Genomic DNA, 19,723 nt, shown 5'->3' on the forward strand with positions numbered 1-19,723 from the left:
ACGTAAGTATACGACAGTCGTCGGTGAACTTGATTGGAATGATGCGCTGGTCGTCTGGTAATTGAGACACTGACTTCATTTGCGTATCTCTTTAGAATGAGAACTCGTTAAGAGAAGAAACAATTTAGATTGTACTCTTCTGTTCTTTATTAGGTGATCTCTAACAGCACTCCGCTAGTACCTGCTGCGTCACAAAGCGATCAAACACTCGCCCAATACACAATTAATGATGAAACATTTATGATATTTGAATAATGCTTAATTCGCGATATCTATTGTAGCAGGTGCCATTGTGTCGCGGCTGTCAGCTGTCACCTCCACAGCGCTGCTCAGCACCCCTCAGCACCCCTCAGCACCCCACAGCACCCCACAGCACCCCACAGCGCTCTACGCCGGGCATTGTGCAAAAAATGACAATATTGGAATGATCCGATTTCATCAGGTTGTTAAGGTCGAAATTAATAAAAAGTTCAAAGCTCTGCTCGGTTGAGCGCCTTCAAAAGACTAACATGCCACGGGAGTCGAGCTCTTATTGATCCTGTCACAATTAAATTCATCTATGCTTTGACGGTACGTACTGTATACAGGGTGGCGAGAAACGTAGACGTACATAGGTACTACTTCACGATCGAGTTGAGATGTCTTCATCTATAATTACTAGTTTTGTTTATAAAATAAGTAATATGTATGTAATGTAGGTAAGCCATATAAAATAGGATAGAATTAGTGAATGTCGTGTTACAACTCACAACACATATTTACAAAATATATTAAAGGTAGATTAACCAAATTGATTGATTAGATTTTTTATTAAAAATGGTTAGCCATTTTTAATAAAATAATAAGTTTGAAAAAATAATGCTACTGAAATATAAATATTTGTAAACATTCTATTTTATTAAGAAAAAATATTTTTCAAGGGCCAAATGAGCATACATAAGGAACATAACTTTACATTTTACATACACGCTGTATAAAGGCACTACTGTCTCCCCCCCCCCTCCCCCCTCCCCCGGCCGCCGCACCGTCAGGTTAATAACGATGATTAATATAGTTTAGAGTCGTTAAGTCTAAATAAAGCGCAACTTGTCTAATATCGTCGACGCAAATACTCGCGGTCGCCGCTCGAGGAGGAAGAGGCCGCGAGAGGGGGGGAGCTAGCGCTAGTTGAACACCCCTCATATAATGTTTGCTCATTTAACTTTTCAATAAAGTATTTGCTTGTTTATCGTCTTTTATTGGTTACACTCTAATTTACAAACTAATTACTATAAGTAAATTGAACACCATGTATACTGTACTGCATAGTCGTCTATAGATGATAACACGATCAAATGTGCAACCACATTTGATCTTGATATTTAATATAATTAACGCATGATTATATTCGAAAAAAGCTTTTATTTTCTTAGTCTGCGCAACGCAAACTCCAGAAAGAATATTATTTTTATACGTGATATATTTTAAATAATAAAAAAACATGTTATTACTATTTCAGGCCGTTATGGCTCTGACTGACTGTTGTAAGTTCAATTTCTGTGGGCGTACTGACTTCCGCCCCGTAAGCCGCTTAAGCGGACGGCGGCGGTTCTCGGAAGGTGCTCGCAGTTGTGCGTTTACAATTACAAAAACTTTAAAATTGTAGCTAAATTACGTGTAAATATACAAATATACCCTGGCGCACCCTGGGAGAGGCTGATTTGATTGATTGATTGATACAAATATAATATTCGTTAGGTGATTTGTAATATTTAGGTAGTGTGCCGCTCCTCTGGTGCAACAACGACGTATTCCCAATTCTTTAAAAGTTTGTGAATGTGCTGTCCGCATATATCATCATTTATTTGACTTGTTGTTTGGTCTCAAAATTAACTATAATATAACAATAGTACAAAGTTCTTAACACTCTATTCTCATTTGGAACAGACCACACATTAGGAAACGACTGTTATGTCATTTTGTATAGGAATAGTTCATACAAGTACGAGTATCTCTGCTGCAGGCATCACTAGCACTAGAAGATCTCTGAAATAAATATTTTGTGTTAAGTCTTAAATTATCGAATAAAATATATCATATTGATATAGGTATTTTTATATACCGATTTAAATAAAACAAACAAACTAAATGTTATGAGAAGATTGCCAAACTACAATATTGATAACTTCATTAAATTCGTTTAAGCTGTTCCTGAGAGTAGCGCGCACAAACGCACAAACAAATCAACAAAGCTTCATTTTTTGGAGGTCAAATAATTTACCACCAGTTCACTAAAGTAGGACTAGGACTTATTTTTATAAAATTTTAAACAAATACATATTTAATTATTTGTAACAATGATACCTATGAAACAGACTGGAGCGAGCGTTACATTCCCAGGGCGTGTTATCGTTAATAACATCATCAATTTGGTAATAAATAACACGTAACAGACAAAAATATTTTCACATTTTTTTTAAATTGTGATATAGACAGTTCTCTGACGTCGTCTGGGATCCCCTTGTGAGAGCGTACACATGATGTAATGGGGTTACAGGTGCTATAAGTGCACTCCTACTTCTAGTATAGATTTTATATACCTACATCACCAATTATGGCGAAATCATTGAACTTAACAAACACTACATTTTCAAATATGTACTGAGATGCAACTGTCAATTTATTAATTTCTTTAAATTTTTGCCTCTTTATATATAGATCATAATATATAATGAAATATTATGTTTCCTGAGAAACGCATGCTTATTTAACAACCCGAGGGTCCTTACAATGTAAATTAAATAATAATTATAAATGTCTTTTGTGATTGAAATCAATGGATCATTGCTTATACGAGTTGTTGTTACAAAGACGGTGTGTGGACACAGTAGTCGAGGACGTATTAGCTTAAAGACCCCAATAATGTGCTTTTTGTTTGACATCGCTACCCCTCTTAAGTAGGCTTAAAACAGCGATGAGGTAAAAAATCATCCTTATTTTATAGTAAGAGAGTTTATTTTGTAAAGATTTTTAAATATTACAATGATTTGTTCACGTGAAAACAATAACATTGTGTAATTGATGTCTCGTTGTCAGTTTGTCCGCTTTGTCAGTCCTTTGTGAAAGGATTACAAAACGCCTTACTTCGCTTTCGTTCGTTAGTCAAGAGTCACTGACGAGTTGCCCGCTCCTGACTATTTAGTTAGTAGGTTAGGTTGGGGAACTCTTGTTTAGACGGCCTCAGTATGGGTTTACAACTACATGTCCAAATTTATTATTAAATTGTCCTTTATCATTAATTTCTTGTATAGATTAATAATATATTATAATATAAATTGTAATGCAGCGGATACGCAACTGTAAACGTGAAGGTTGTGAGTTCAGTTCCCACTCGGGAGCTGAAAATATAATAATAGATTTTCTTGCCTTTTTGATGAAACTTAAATGCTCATGAATAATATAAAAGACAAATAGAACGCAAGTGGTGTGTTTGTTTCTTATGCAATCTACACTCATTTGATACACTCTGTAGGCAACTAGCGGATATAGACATGTCGTACTGGCGCTTCTCCAAATAGCTAATCTGTGATGATGCGATGACGAAGAATAATAGATAATACTCCGATTTTTGTTGTTTTTAGCCGCCTTTCGCAGAGCAGAGAAGGCAGAGAGAACCTAGTGTTAACACTCTCCTTTCTCCACTTTCCACCAAATTGCTAGATATTGTGTGTAGTGGGGTTTGCTTATCATTACTCAGTATTTTATTATCTGAAGACATAAACAATAAGTTTCCCAAAATATTCATTCAATATTGCTTAAACAATAATAAGAATTGACCTTCCATTGTCATGATTTGGGTTAGATCACTATCGATCTCAGAGATATGGACCTATCGCTTAGATATATTTTTTTAGAAAATGTATAAAAACTTTGAGCGTAGCGGGACTTGGACCCGCGCTTCTCAAATGTTGGTTGCCAAAAAATTTGGGTTCAAAATATATTTTTAAACCTTGTCAACAAAAATATATATTTTTTTGTAAGTTTCTTTTGGAAAAGCAGTTTAAAAATGTAGATATTTAGGTATTTTTATCCCAGAATCCCTACAATGTTTATCTTTGAAAGCTCCCGGCGTAATTCATTTTAAGACATCGCTCGATCTCATAATAGGAAAAAGTTTTGATTTGCCGCAGTTCTGTTTGTTTTGTTGGCCACTGTTGCAAACCACTTTAATTATTATTGAAGTGTTTAAACGGGGCTGAGCGGGGTTGATTGTGTGGTCTTTGATCCCATACGTCCACAAATAATTTGCAAAAGCCGCATCACTTTCTTGTAATAGTTTAATCTAAAACTACAAATGAAACACATTTTCTAATCTCGTCCTCGCTCGTCCCGCGCAAGTGCAACTTCACTAAGCAAGCCGCCTAGACCGGCTAACTACGTGGTAAGTAACACGCCGGTGAGGCAACTTTAAGCTAACATAACTTGTACATAATGTAATCATGTAGCGCGCGGGGGGGGGGGAGGATGGAGTCCCGAGGGGGGAGGAGGTCGTCGGGGGTGAATGGGAGGGGGTATGAAGCTCGCAGAATTTAATATTGGAGCGCGGGTTAAGGCGACGCGCAAATAAAACTGTATGAGACCGCACCCCGCGATAAGGGCAAGTTAGCTGGGGATGTAATATAGTGTGATTGTATAAACTTTAATATTAATTATTAGATGAAATTGGGCTTAAGTAATCATTTTACATTATTATTTTTTATTAGTGTGTGCAGATTTTGTTTGTCTGTTATGTCGTCTGACATTTTAAAGTTTTAATTATATTTTAGAGTGGTAAAAAGATATTTTCCAAAATATTTTCTTAGTTTCCCGCTGTATCTCGCATAAAGAGGGAACGTAGTGCTAAGACACTCTGTTCTCCGCTTGCCTTCATTTTCGAGACATTGAGTGTTGGGTGGCGGAACTGAACTCCACGCTTTGACTTGTTGCTAGAGCGTGAAAATGAAAATATTAATAGATAATAATTAATTCTCTTGACTGGGAGTCGAACAATTAACTGTCACGTTGCAGTCAAATGCTAGTTCCAAGGTGCCAAGAAGAGCAAACGTTTATGTATTTTTAAATTATGTTTGCGGAGAAAATATAAACTTATTGTTATGCTCGCGCTCAGGTTCTACTACCTATCTATGTTTTCCTTAATTGCCCCATATCTCTGAAATTATCGACTTTAATAAAAGTTGTACTGGTTCCTAAGTTAAAATATACCTAAGTTCAATTAAAGAGAATCATCTCGATACGACTTCAAGTTTTAGAAAAAATCGAAGGCAAACATAAGAACTAATGTACTTACCTCCACCTACCTTCACATGCACTTACCAAATTAAGCTTGGAAGTCTAAATGGATCATCACACTCAAATATGATTCAATTAGAACAATATAATATACATACATATCAAACTGATAACTTCCTTCTTTTTGCAGTCGGTTAAAAGGAAGCCAGTCATTTACAATGTGTATAGGCAGTAAGCTAATACGAGTATACTATGCTCTTATAATATAAACCAAAGATCACGAGAGATAATGGTCTGTCCTTTGCAACTGTGTAATGCTCATTATTTTGGAACAAAATCATTTAGTCATCAATCCTTAGAGTACCCCTAACAGTGTGTCTGTGGATATTTTTACAAAAGTCGTTAAGGGTAGCGTAGCGGCGTAGAGGCGGCGTAGAGGCGGCGTAGAGGCGGCGTAGAGGCGGCGTAGCGGCGTGGAGGCGGCAGAGCTCAGCTTTCTTTATTAAATCGTTCTTCGGGTGACGTTGATACTTGAGTTGGCCAAGGATTTTCCAGTTTATTACATTTCTAAAATTCAGCACTTTAAATTAAGATAATACATTATTAAGAGACATTAGTGTAAATGACAGTAAGCAACATTTTTAAATTTGTAATGTTTTGTACAAAAAGTTAAAAATATCAAAAGAACTTGCTAAATGTATAAGACATTTGATTTTCGCGATTATCAGACATTTTAAATGAGTCTTTTTAACCGAATTAAATAAGACTGAGGACCGCTGACCACGGACTCACCTCGCCTCGTGTAGACGTGTGCAACCAGGCCCCAGACCCCCCCCCCCCCACCAGCACACACAAGGGCTTACATAGACTTACGTATATTCATGGCATGCAATAGGCAGAAGTCCTGTCATGTATGTTGCTTAATATAAATTATAGCAAATGCAATATGACTTGAGGCAAGCACAGTGCAGCGGGTAGCGGGGAGCGGGGAGTTCAGACCCCACTCGGAGAAATGATTACAAAGCGTATAGCTGACTTTCATCTTTTAACAGGTATATAGGTACCTACTGTTTTAAAAACAAGTGAAGAACTGAATGTTAGATCATTAAATTTACTCAATCTATTCGATTAAAAGTAAAAAAAAAGCAGCATCACGTTTTTTCCGCATTGGTACTGCACCACAACAGCCAATAAAAAAGAAAATAAAGAAAAATGATAACTATTTAAGGAACGAGTGAATAGATACTACCTAGGCAAGCATGCTCCACCTTCGTCCGCACCGTCACTTACCACCAGGTGAGATAGCGGACAAATGCTTGCCTATCAACAATAAAAAAAAAACTTTTAAAATTTTTTTTTCTGATTTTCTGACTTTGATTTTAAAGGTTCATGTACACTTTTCTTTCAGCACACTGTCACACAGCAGGGTAGGCAGAGGGAACTTAAGTTAAGACACTCCGTTACCCACTTTCCACCGAATTCTGGAGGCATTGCTTGTTGAGTGGCGAAACTCAACATCGCGTTTTTGCCTCGACACCAGAGCGAAGAAATGGAAATATAAATTTAAATAAATATTTCCTCTCCTCGAGTGGAGATCGAACCAACAACCAGTCGGTTTTACATTCACACTTTGTGCTCCTGCGCCACGACTGACCTTTTTGTATAGGAAACAAACTATAAGCTAATTATCATATATATATATTTATACTAGTGGACCCGAACGCGGATACGCCCGCTTGAACTATACGAATATTTATTAAATATATTTATGAAATTATTTTCAGTTTTCAATAGAGAGATGCGTTAAGCAAGCTCATTTTGGGTGACGTTTTCTAACAACAAACTTTGCAAATCGTTGCTTAGCAACGGCGGTTGTTATAAATATGGCGGGATAAATTGCATGTCAAATGAATAATTATTTTAATATATATCGACAATATTACAAATGTAAGAAAAAAAAGTATCCTATGTTCATCCCGAGACCCTCAAGTATCTCTATACGAGTATTTTATCACAATTAAATTGGCGGTTTGGGCCTGATTGCGTAAAAGACAGACAGACAGACAGACAGACAGACAGAGTTACTTTCGAATTTATAATATAGGTATGGATTTACTAATTCTAAGTTTGCCACTTTGAAAATTTAAATTATTTATAAAAAAAAATCTAACAGATAAAGCTTATTACACTGTTCAAGAATATTTAGAGGATAAACATGTATGGAATTAATATCTATTGAATGTCAGGCAGGATAGCTGCCAGCTAATGTAATAGTAAAATATAAAATTGACTTTGAAAAGAGCAACTGTTGAGTTTCTTGCCGGCTCTTCTTCCTTGCCGGCCTTCCGACCCGGTGGTAGCTTTTTGTTGACATGTACATTCGACGATTCAAAAGTGCTTTTATAGTTTACTAGCGACCCTATTGCGGCTTCGCCCGCTTTTACTACTGCATTATTCATATAATGTATGTTTGCAAAGCACTTAAGATAATGTGAAAATTAATTAAACCCTAATGCAACCCGCATTTTTGTAGTTTCAATAAGGATTTTCCAATTGTTTTACACAGCAAGGATTTTTTAGTAGGTACCGTAATTTTAAATCTGTGCTACTAATCTTTTCAAGTACTTATTAAAATATATTTAAATTACTATTTTTAGATAGTTAAATGACATTAAATAATACATTCAACTCGAATTATCCAATACGTGCAAACGCATCTAAATCTTCGTTGCTGTAAAGGCAGGTGGATTTTTTTTTTCGAGCTTGTGGTTAATACTGAAGAGGGTATTCTGTCCCTGATGAAAAGCAAGCACTACGTGGCTGCCTGCGACGAAAATTAAATAGAATGCATCGGCCGGGAATTGAACCCGGGCTGCCCGCGTGGCAGGCGAGCATTCTACCACTGAACCACCGATGCGTGTAAGGCAGGCGGGCGCGGCGGACTCGCTTGTATAAGCATAACGTTGCGAGGCGCGTTTCGCAGCAAGGATTTTTTGATATTGTAACAACTTAAGTACTTATTAAAATGAAAAACAGAAAAGACAGTTTTGATCTACATTAAATGGCCAACGTAACTAATATACTTATTTATATGCTGAGAGTAAGGGATAAGTGAAACTTGACTCGATACAGTTGATGTGTGAACGGCGTGATGTGTCAATAATTAAATGCGTTTTTCTCTAAATCTATTCGCAATTTCGAAATAGTTTAAAAAGCAAATTTTATCTTCGTTTAACGTAGAAATTTAATAAAGTATTTTAAAGCATAAGGATTAATACCATTATGGAAAAATATCCCTCACAATAAAAAATATATTGAAATTACTATTTTTAGACAGAAATATGATCACTACACGTTATTCTTAAAAGATACGAATATGCCATCGCGGACTTTTTTGTAGATCTTATTAAGAGGAACAATACTCCACTACATTTGTTTCATGTAGTATTTACTATTAAAGCAGCGCATGCGCCAAAGTGTCTCAGCGGGTAGGACTTTATACACATTTATCGTATTTATGTTAATTTACATAAGAATGTACAAATAATAAACTATATATAAACCTTCCCTGAGAAATACTCGACCTAATGGTGAAAACCGCATCCAAATCCGTTGGGTGGTTTAGAAGAAGAAGAGTTAGAAAGTTCAGACAGACACAAAAAGCGACTTTATTTTATAAGATATAGGATTTGAATAAAGAAAATTTTTGAATTTGAATTTGAATTTATTGTTATTTAAGTCCTTAATTATGCAAGTTCATTTGATTTGTTTTAGTGGGTAATTTTTATATTTCATTAAATAATAAAAAAAAATATCAACATTTAGAAAACATTTTATAAAAAAATACAAACAAGTGACATCTTTACCATATTTAGTAACGAAAATATTTTTTTCACATTCCGCTAGATGGCATCTTACAATTCGGAAACAAAAAATTGTAAACGCTATGTTATAACAAAAATATAGATGGCGCTGTCTAATATCTTTTATTTAAGTATTCTTTTTCGATGGATGAACTTTAAACGTTTGACTTTAAAACTACGTCTAATTATTTATTTATTAGGTTTAATAGTTTTATGGAAAATATTGTACATTTTTCTATATTTGTTTCATGACTTTTTTGTTGTTTTTGAGATATAAATAGCCCAAAAACAACAAGTTTTAAATATATAATGATTTTCACTTCTTATCATAAATAATGTGGTAATGTAACATCAATCAAAAGCAAATGTTTAATAAACTGGTTAAAATGTGGGCAGGTGGGGTGAGGTGCGGGGGGAGGGGGGGGGGGGGGGCGATCGTCCTCATATCTGCAGCAATTACGACAAAACAAATGAAAGCTAACGAGATTCACCTCCGAGAGAACGTCCCGCGGAATATTGGACACATGGAGTCGATCTTTTAACTTTTCTGATAATAGACTCCGATGTCACATCTGCCATGTATCTCACAACGATAATTTTATATTTCTTACCAAAAGCAGGGGCAAAGATTGTCTAGAACATTTTTTTATTGTGTAATTAACCTTGAATAATAATTGATATTTCTTAAATAGTTTAAATTTGAATAACGATATACGAATAATTTTATAAAGTAGATTGTTTCATCTACCTTTCGGCCCAATTTCACTGAATTAAAAGTAACCTTTGCCAAGTTAGATAATGTGATTGAAATTAAGGAGATACATTTTTCTATTTTGAAACAACCAATTACTGGACTACTTTAGTAGTAGGTATATTAATTTTGATTAATGTTAAGACATTCTGATGATGTTCTTTCGTTCTTTTGAAGAGTAACGGATCTAAAATGTTATATTTAAAATTCAATGAATTAACTTCAGTGAATTCGTAAAAGACAGTGGCGTAGCTAGGGGGGTGCGAGCGGTGCGGTCGCACCGGGCATCAACAGGAAAAGGGCATCAAAGTCGACGATTAGTGTGTTTTTTCTTTGTTTTTTAGACTTTATACCATTTTAAAGGGCATCAAGTCCTTTAAGCCGCACCGGGCATCAAAATGAAAGGGGCATCAAAGTCGACGATCACTTTGTTTTTTTAGAACTTAACGTCGATGATTTCGTTTTTTTTTTTTGGAGGCAACATTGACTATCGCTTCGTTTTTTTTAGAAGTCAACATTGACGATCACTTTGTTTTTTTAGAACTCAACGTCGATGATTTCGTTTTTTTTTTTAGAAGTCAACATTGACGATCGCTTCGTTTTTTTTTAGAAGTCAACATTGACAAATACCCTAACTACGCCACTGGTAAAAGAAAATAGTATGTGTTATATATATTTTTGTTATTTTGTATCTACATTATATCTACTTTAAAAGAAGATAGTTTCATCATTGTACAATAAACAAAGTACGACGACTATACCAGAGACGACTATATCCATGAAATATACTTTATATTAAGCGACTCCATTAACATTTTTATGCTTAAGCGATTGCCAAAGGGCTGTGTGTCGGGTGTTTTAGGGTTTTTTCAGCGGCTTTGAATTGCAAATTGTTTCTCTCGCCCCTACCCCCCCCCCCCCACCCCCGTGCACCCCGCACGACCCCCGCGGCATGCTGCAGGCGACGCTACGTAATTAAAAAGTGGTAATATAACGTGGTAGTGGTCGTACCAACTAACTGACTTAGTCGGGCTTTAAGTACGGCTTCATTTTATTTCAGGATGTTTCAGCACGTCCTGAAATGTAATCAAGCCATAATAGCTACCTTAAGAAATAATAATATCTGAGGTATCTTTTGAATAATAATATTTTATTTATATTATTTTTTGATATCATTTAATTATACATATATGTGAAGTAAAAGATTTATGCTTTTTGGTACCGTTCATCGAATATCGTGATTTTATTGTTATGAAATAAAAAATGCGTGTAAGAATATATAATATTTTTTAGATGCAATTTACATAAATTTGCATTCTTTTTTTAGTTTTCAAATAAGAAACTGTAATTAAATAGTTATAATATTCTCAAATACTTCACGCTATTATGGTCGTATAAAAATTTGATGCATTCGAATAATCTTTCTAATACATTTTTGTAATATTTTTTATCAATATTTTAACATAATATTTTGTATAAAATGATGCCACTTAAAAAATATGTTAGTGCTTATTCTATTCAACAATAGATGGCTCTGATATTACTTACTATAATAATTCTATATCGCATTAAATAACCAAGTACTATTCATTTATTCATTATATTTAAATATTAAACTTAATTATTGTTTTATTATATTTTCGTATCGTATGGTTATAGATACGAGATAGATATATGTTACGAAAACATATTCTACATTTTCTGTTTCTGATAGCTTTCCGCGTACATGCTGGGTATATAGAGAGAGCGGAGTTTCTTAATTTTAGGTTCAATCTGTGTACCTTGCTCATACATAGCAAAAGCTTGAACTTGCAAAATTATTAGTATAATATGAGCAAATAACAAAAGTGTAAATCATGGCCTGTCCCATTACCCATGAACAGTTTAGATAAATCACGTTCAACTATTTCTAAAAGTAAACACAAATCTAAATATTTTAATGAATTGAACATTTTAGTGTATTTATAACGAGCGTCGGCCGTAATGCGCGCTTGCCGTGCGCGACCTCATGTTTACTTTATGTTCCTGAACGCCCACTCGCCTCTCCTGGCGCAGTCTCGGAGGTGGCCGGCGGTAACGGCGGTAACGTAGATATGAGGCACATTCACAACGTTGAACTGTGGATGTGGAGAAACACACGAGATACAGACAAGTATCTGCGCGAGGTTCTCAGGATTTCTCTAAGCAGAGAAATAAGCATTTGGAGTGTATTTATATTAAGTTACCTCTGCTTATCGTGCTGCAGCTAGGGTAGCAAAGAGAAAAGAAAACAATAAGTGTGTTGCGCATCAGCTGGCCCCTGTACTACAATACTCACAATTACAAGACCACGCATTAATTCGTTGATTCCGTTAATATAAGCGCGCGGCGTAGAGCGCTGCAAATCATTTTTAAAATATTCTCTACTAATCACCTTCATTTGTGGGATTTGTACAATATTGTGGGTTCCTCGCAAATATTATAAATTAATAGTTAATAGATATATCTTATATAATATTAATATTATTACAATATTGTTTTCCAATGTAACCTTCATCGAATGAAATAAAATTAAAAGAAATAATAAATTTGTAAAGTATCTACATATAGGAATTCATAGAATATAAACAGATTATTTTTGCGCTCAAAATAATTAATACTCTTAAGAAATGTATTATGTGCATTTTGAGTTACTACTTAATATAACAAACCATAGTTCACTGCAGGCCGGCGGCGAGACAGAGCCAGTAAGCGAGCCGGTTGAGTATTCGATTCCCATCAGGCGGAATGAATCATTTTAATTTCCTCGTTCTGGTCACAAGACAGAGCGTGGCGTTGAGTTCCGCCACTTAACTCAACATACTTAAAACATAAACATAACTCGACGAGAGTAAGTGGGATTAGTATTTTAATAGCCTTTTATTGTCTATCTTGCTTTTCGGAAGAAAACAGCAAGCAGCTTTTTTTAAGTCCAGTTACCTTGACATTATATATAAGTCAGTAAACGAACATATAACCTACAGAACCTATCCAATAAGCAACACTCAACCTTCGCCTCGGGCTTCAACTGTAAACACTACTGTATTCATTACGGAGGCGACGCGCGATAGCGGTGGTGGCGGTGACTGATGGTGGGTGATGGTGGGTGATGGTGGGTGATGGTGGGTGATGGTGGGTGATGTGGTGTGTCGCCCTAATGCCGGATTTCGGCGCAACGGGAGAAAAACATAGTTTTTTTGGACTTTTTTGAGTACCTATGACAAAACACTATGGTATTTAGTTCAAACCCCAGTAGAAGAAATATGTTTAATAATAATTTCAGCTTCACGCAATAGTAGAGTAGGCAGTGGGAACCTAGTGAGAAGACATTCCGTTCAACGCTTTTTTCCTTGGTACCAGAGTGAGGATATGAAAACATTAATAAATAATAGTTCAATCCCCAGAGTGGGAATTGCAAAAATGTTTAATATTAGAAACAGAATTTCATATTGAAAATGGTTTTTATTACTTTCCCATTTTTAAAACGTGTTAGTTGCAAGAGCACTCGCTGCTAGCGGAGCTAAGTTACAGGTTTCTTTCTCAAAGTATTTGAGCAGCTACTTTTGAGTTAATTAAATAAGCATAATCTTGATTCATTAAAAATTATCTGAGACATATTACATACAGGTATATAGGTACTCGTACACAGGTAGTGTGGCGAGTACATGTGGCGGGCAGGCCAGGACCGGCACGCAGGTGCTCTGGCTGCCACGTGGCGTCATTTCTCCATGACACCTGATGATAGATGGAAATATTTCAAATGATAACTAATCCACGAGTATATATATATAAAACTTCCGTTACTGACTGACTGACTGACAGACTGACTGACAGACGCATAGACGATCTACACTGGACTTCTGAATTTATAAAGTTGAAATATGACTTAGGGGTAGGTTCGTTCATAGATGTAGGGGGTACTAATTGTAAGGGGGGAAACCCACTTTACGTCCACGCCAACAAAGTTACATGTGAAGACTAGTTTAATATACAATTTGTTTTACTATTATTTAATATAGTCAATGTTTGTTTGTACAAGGAGTTAGGGAGGGCTGCAGAGAGGGTCGCAGCGTCGATTACATGTAAATGCGCGCTAATCGACTGCGAAATACAAAGTCTTGTATTATAACAATAAGGCGCTGGATCATTGTCATGAATATATTTACTTTGTTCTTTGGATACATTTTCATTCGCTTTGCTACAAATTTTGTTGTCAATAAATTAAAGTAAATTATTAAAGAAAAAAGTGATTAAAATACGGATTGTTTTCTTATGTCGCTGTTCCTAAATTCTTGTTAATATTGTTCCTCTCACAGAGAGTTCTTGCTGTTGTTTCTAAGAACATAGTTTGACGGTAATAGTATTATAAATAAATAATAGTAATAAGTAAGGAATATACTCAAATCAATAATTTAACATTTAAGGTTTTTTCTGGACGAGTAAATTAAATTATTCATTGATATCAACACATTTGACTGTCCGTCAATTCTGTTTATTAAATGTATAATCATATAGTTCAAGCGGGCGAAGCCTCGAGCGGGCCGCTGGTATATTTATATTTTATTAAAAGAAAACGATATGGTGGTACATAAATTATGTACGTACATGCGTAGAGTAAAATGTAATCATCTAATTTTGTATCTGACTAACTAGGTTCCCATGTTCCCTCTGCCTACTCTGCTCTGTGCGGGATTTTTTTAAATTTGGTATCATCGATTTGGTCTGACGATGGGGTTTTAAGATCTGACAAGCTTAGTAGTCAGTTCCTGAGTAGTTCAACTCTTCAGAGGCTGAGCAACCACCTGATTACAATTTCTCTTTCAAGTATCTCTAAACATGTATCTATCTATCTCATGTGTATGTTACCATCAACTGAAATGTCAATAAAACAATATATAAGAAAGAACACATTTATTTATCTGTCCATCCCCCCGCACGCCGCACGCCGCGCCCCGCGCACACTCACACACAGTGCTTACTCTAGCCGGTACTTATAGTAAATTACACATCCATCTAATATTTACAATTTTTTCCTTAAATTGTTATTATATTTATATCAAATTAAATATATTTTTCAAATCTATGCTGAAGTGAAAACGAATCATATATATCGGACTAAGAACAGCAAGTAACAGATATTTGATTATACCTTGATTACAGAATGGTAGATATATTTAGATTTGTTTTCATGTTTCCAAAGAAGTATTATCAAGTATTAATTATACTTTAAATTCAATATTTATTAAATTAAAACTTAAATCAATGTTCTATATAATTATATCTATACATAGGAGTCTCGCACGAATATGCATAAAAATAGTTATTATTTTATTATAATATTAAGAATATGGCTTTTTTATATAATAAATTATATTTACAAGAGTTTATACACACTAATTTGTTAAATTTCATATAATACCGGACATCAATAAGTATAGTATTCAATTCCGTATATGTAGTAGGAAACCTAGTGCTTTTAGTGACATCTACTAAGCAAACACAAATAGAATTTCTCAGTTGAAAGCCAAATGATTGTCATTGCCTTGTAATATACACATGAGTCGTAGAGGACGTCCTTACAACACTGACCAGCGGAACAAGACCCCTAAACAATCTATTTATATCACTTTAATGTTTCTTTGTCAGTAAATATTTTAAATTTATGTGAAAATCATAAAAATCTATATTATATACTTCACAAATTAAAAAAAAAAGAAAATATCCTACAGAGCACGTTTACACGGTTACACACAGATAATGTACTACCAGTACTACCAGTGTATTAAACAATCTCATCTAAAACAAACTTTACACGTAGGTATATTTACAATATATTATTTTTTAATAATAATTAATATTAGGTACTTACAAAAGTTGTTCAAGTATTTTACGAGTATTAAAAATATAAGTATAATTTAAGTAAAAAGTAATTTAAATTAAATAATTTACAAAACCATCTTTCAGAAGTGAAATGAAATTTAATAATCAGCATTTCTCAAGTCACGGACCTACCTGTCCTACAGTGCTAGTGTTAGTGGATGTACCTATACCTATATGTAATATAAATAACTTAAGCTATATTTACATTTATTGCTTTATTCTACTTATTCTATTCTCTTCAAGTGTCTCTTAAAAATAAAATATAAATCATTTTAGCTCTGACTATGTGCTGTTACTAGTTGCTGCCCGCGACTCCGTTCGTTTCTTTGACAAACGTACACACAAACTGTGTTTTACTGTAAATAACAAGTAGTCAAGCGTGCGCGCGCGCGTTGGTCACGGGTTCGATCACCACCTGAGGAAACGTTTATCTTCATGTTATATTCATTTCTCTGGTCTGGTAACTATTAACCAGAGCGGTGTTAAGTTCCGCTACCCATCTAGCAATGTCCCTCAAATTGGGTGGAGAGTAGGGAACGGAGTGTGTTAACACTGGACTCCTCCTAGTCGGGTATGCGGGAGAAGTAACCAAATATTATACACAGTAGTGTTACAGTACAGTCGTGTTGTAAGTCGCAAGCAACAAACGAGTGTAAACTGAATGGAATGTCAGTCGAAGGTTTTCTCTTTAGGATATACGAGTAGGTTCAAATTAGACCATTTGCAGGCCTTTGCTAATACTCTCAACGTGTTCCTTAGCTTTGAGTCGTAGCGCTGCTATGGAGGACGAGCGCGGGTCGGGGGGCGCGGGGGCGGGCGCGGCGGGTGCGGGCGGCGTCAGGTAGCTCGGGTAGCCGGATGGAGGGTGGCTGAGGAAGCCTGGAAAAACGAGAAGAGAGAAATTAATAAGTTATACGGTATTTGCTAGTTGTTCTTGGTAGTAATTAAAAATATATAACAGTAACGATAAATAATTAATAGGTATATAATAATTGATAGGCATTGTAAAAAAATTCACTGGCACAAGCCTAAAGATATTATATACAGATTTTCATCATTACTATCGTACTTTATTTTGCTAAACACAAAACCTATGTATGTTGATGTCAGTAATCATAAGATAATAAGAGCACTAAACAATATCTTCAAATAAATAACGTAACAAGTGTTCCCACTTCCCACGTTAGTTCTCTCACCGGGTAAGGCGGTCAGCAGCGGCGGCGCGAGCCAGGGGTCGACCGGCAGGCCCAGGCCCGCCAGCCGCGGCACGGGCGCGCCGTACTCTGACAGGCCCAGGCGCGCCGCCTCCATTTTCTCCTGTCGGCGCCATTTTGCACGTCGGTTTTGAAACCACACCTGTAATAGTAATTGTTTAAATATTTTGTATCGCAATAATTTTAGTAATTCTGAATTTTTTTTTTTTAGATTTTCTGAAGAATTTTCTGGAGTTTAAGTTTTATGTGTCAAATATAATCTATTTTTTTTGAGAAAATGTAGAATAATTTCAAAATAAGGGAATTTTAAACCATGTCAAAGCGCTCTGACTACTAGGTATTTTTTACCTAAATGTGGAATAACACTTTGAAAATGTTAAAAATACTATAAATCTTGATATATAAATGTTAAATTTAGACACATACTTTGTGTAAATAGTTATTTAAACCTTTAAGAGTACTATCTACTACTTCTATCCCTAACAGTCTGCTATTACGCAACACGACAAGGAATTGAAACACGAGTTATCACCGAGGTGAAGGTAATTGATGCGCCATCTATAATGCCATTATAGTATTAAAGTTCGCGTTTCCTCCAATAAAACCCAAAACACTTTGACAATAAATCAGAGAGGAAACACGTCAGTAAACGATTTGAGGCCAGACATAACGAAACTTTGAATACGGTGTAGCATGAAACGCGAACTCAATCATATGGATGTGCCATCATGGGGTCTTTTACCTTACTATTTATTGTTCAGAGGAAATTAAACTTTATAACTTTCGTAATATAGTTTATATTCTTAATCGTTTGTGGAGACATATGATGGTAGTACGGCGTGAAGTAGTAGTGTGAAATGATATATTTGTGGGGCGAGTGAGGCAGCCGTCGCGTGACGGGTTGTAGCCAGCCTCGAGACAAGTCGCGACATGCGATCTTGATGGCTTTCCTGTCAAACGTATTAAATTTGTTTAACATTCGACCGAAATGGGTCTCGCGAATCACGCCATTAATATAACTCGGTACAATAGAAGAAAACGACAGCTGAATAATATCTACGAGTACAGCTAAAATTTTCATTTAAAATGTTATTAAAAAATATTTTATTTAGATATAGATTTACACCGTTTTTTTTTGAAAAAGGCTATATAAAAATAAATCCTACAAGTGTCATAGAATATGTTCGGAGCATTAAATTATATGAGCCTAAATTCGAGAAGATTACTGATGACGCCTGAAGTTTCACTATTCTACCTTCAAGACACTGTATCGTATTGTCACATAATCTACGCGTAACTGACAACATTATACAAATATTGCAAGCGTATTCAAGTACGTAGTAGTACGTACAAGTCGAGTCGAGATAATAAAAGTGAGCTTAAAATAATATTGAAATTATCATCAACATAAAATAACGGATTGTCTATTATAAATGGTTGGAGTTAACAAGGGTATAAAATTAATTTCCGGTAACAAGCACACTAAGATAGATAATCTGTATATTATACAAATGATAGAAATGCGTGTCGGTTCGTGGTGAGCGGTGGGCGGTGGTGAGCGGGGTGAGCAACGCGCGAGGCCCGCGGCGGCGTGAGGGATGGTGCCGCGCCGGCAGTGTCACTGCTGACGGTGTTTTATACTGTAATGTTGCTATGTTGTTAATATATCATAGCATGGTAGGTTTTTTTCTTTCACTTGAATTCTCGAGCCATCTGTCCGCTTTGTGTTTTATTCGATATCGAACATACAACCGTCCCGTTTAGAGTTGCACGCTAGTAGCCCTGCGCCACCATGGCATCTATGGTACTACTGGAGCTAAAGATAACCTAATAATAAGTCTATATTTTTCTTCTTTTCCATTTGTATCTAATCAGAAAACGAAAAACAATAAAATTTTATGTAAAAAAAAGATTTGCCTCAGTTATGTTGCGTTGCCTGTCATATTATTAACATAAAAAAATACAAAGTGAATACTCATAATGCTTAAATCGTTATTGTAAATTAATAGTTCAATTACTAAAGAAAGAAATATAAAATGTAACATGAAAGCAAAGCTATTAGAGGGTCGTCGCTGTCCCGCAACAGCGCGGCCCGACGCGGCCCGACGCGGCAACCAGCTCGGAAATCTAATTATAACTCGACAAACGAAGGCAAATAGCCCTGTTTTGGTAATTAATAAAAGTAAAATTACACTCGCGAGCATGAAACGACTGGTTCCCGTTTGTTGGGAATTATAAGTGTACCGCCATCACGCGACGCCGTCCGCGACCAGCTCCTCGTGCACCTTATAGTGAAGCAATATGGTCGTTGCAAACGAGCCTCTTTAAAGGAATTATGAATAGTATTCACCAAAACGTATAAATAAAATGCCTCATAATTTTACGAGTTCTTGTTAGTGTTTCGAATAACACGAATTGTTTGATTTAGCGATTTCATAATAGATATGTCAATTAAATTTACTTTTCAATTTTGTAACATTTCAGATCAAGTCCATTGTTGTCTTTGTTAATTATAAATTAGGTGATGTTGTGTTCATACGAGTAAAAGCCTTTCATTACATTAATATAAAAGTATACAAATGCAATCTCAATATGAGGGTGACATAATTTCAAGCGAAGTCCATTTGTCGCAAATTAATATACAAAAAGAATATATCAGCTCGCGGCGGGTCCTCCGTCCTTACGTCTGATTGAATAACCGAACACGCCCGCGCCAACTGTCACGCGGC

General features: G+C 35.5%; 1 protein-coding gene across 1 annotated transcript in view; it reads right to left on the reverse strand.

Moving 5' to 3' along the window:
• Positions 1 to 14,796: 14,796 nt before the first annotated feature.
• The window catches only part of LOC146535011 (paired mesoderm homeobox protein 2-like), a 38,248-nt gene continuing 33,321 nt past the window's right edge, over positions 14,797 to 19,723 (reverse strand). The window contains exons 3-4 of the mRNA XM_085191419.1: positions 16,977 to 17,136; positions 14,797 to 16,659 (exon numbers count right to left, since the gene is read on the reverse strand). Coding sequence (XP_085047545.1) covers positions 16,493 to 16,659; positions 16,977 to 17,136 — 327 coding nt within the window. The 3' untranslated portion in view covers positions 14,797 to 16,492. The remainder of the gene's footprint in view (positions 16,660 to 16,976; positions 17,137 to 19,723) is intronic.

The sequence above is a fragment of the Heliconius melpomene genome, chromosome 10, assembly GCF_056956725.1.
Source record: "Heliconius melpomene rosina isolate 202511_hmr_F chromosome 10, ASM5695672v1, whole genome shotgun sequence".
In the NCBI taxonomy this organism is placed as follows: domain Eukaryota; kingdom Metazoa; phylum Arthropoda; class Insecta; order Lepidoptera; family Nymphalidae; genus Heliconius; species Heliconius melpomene.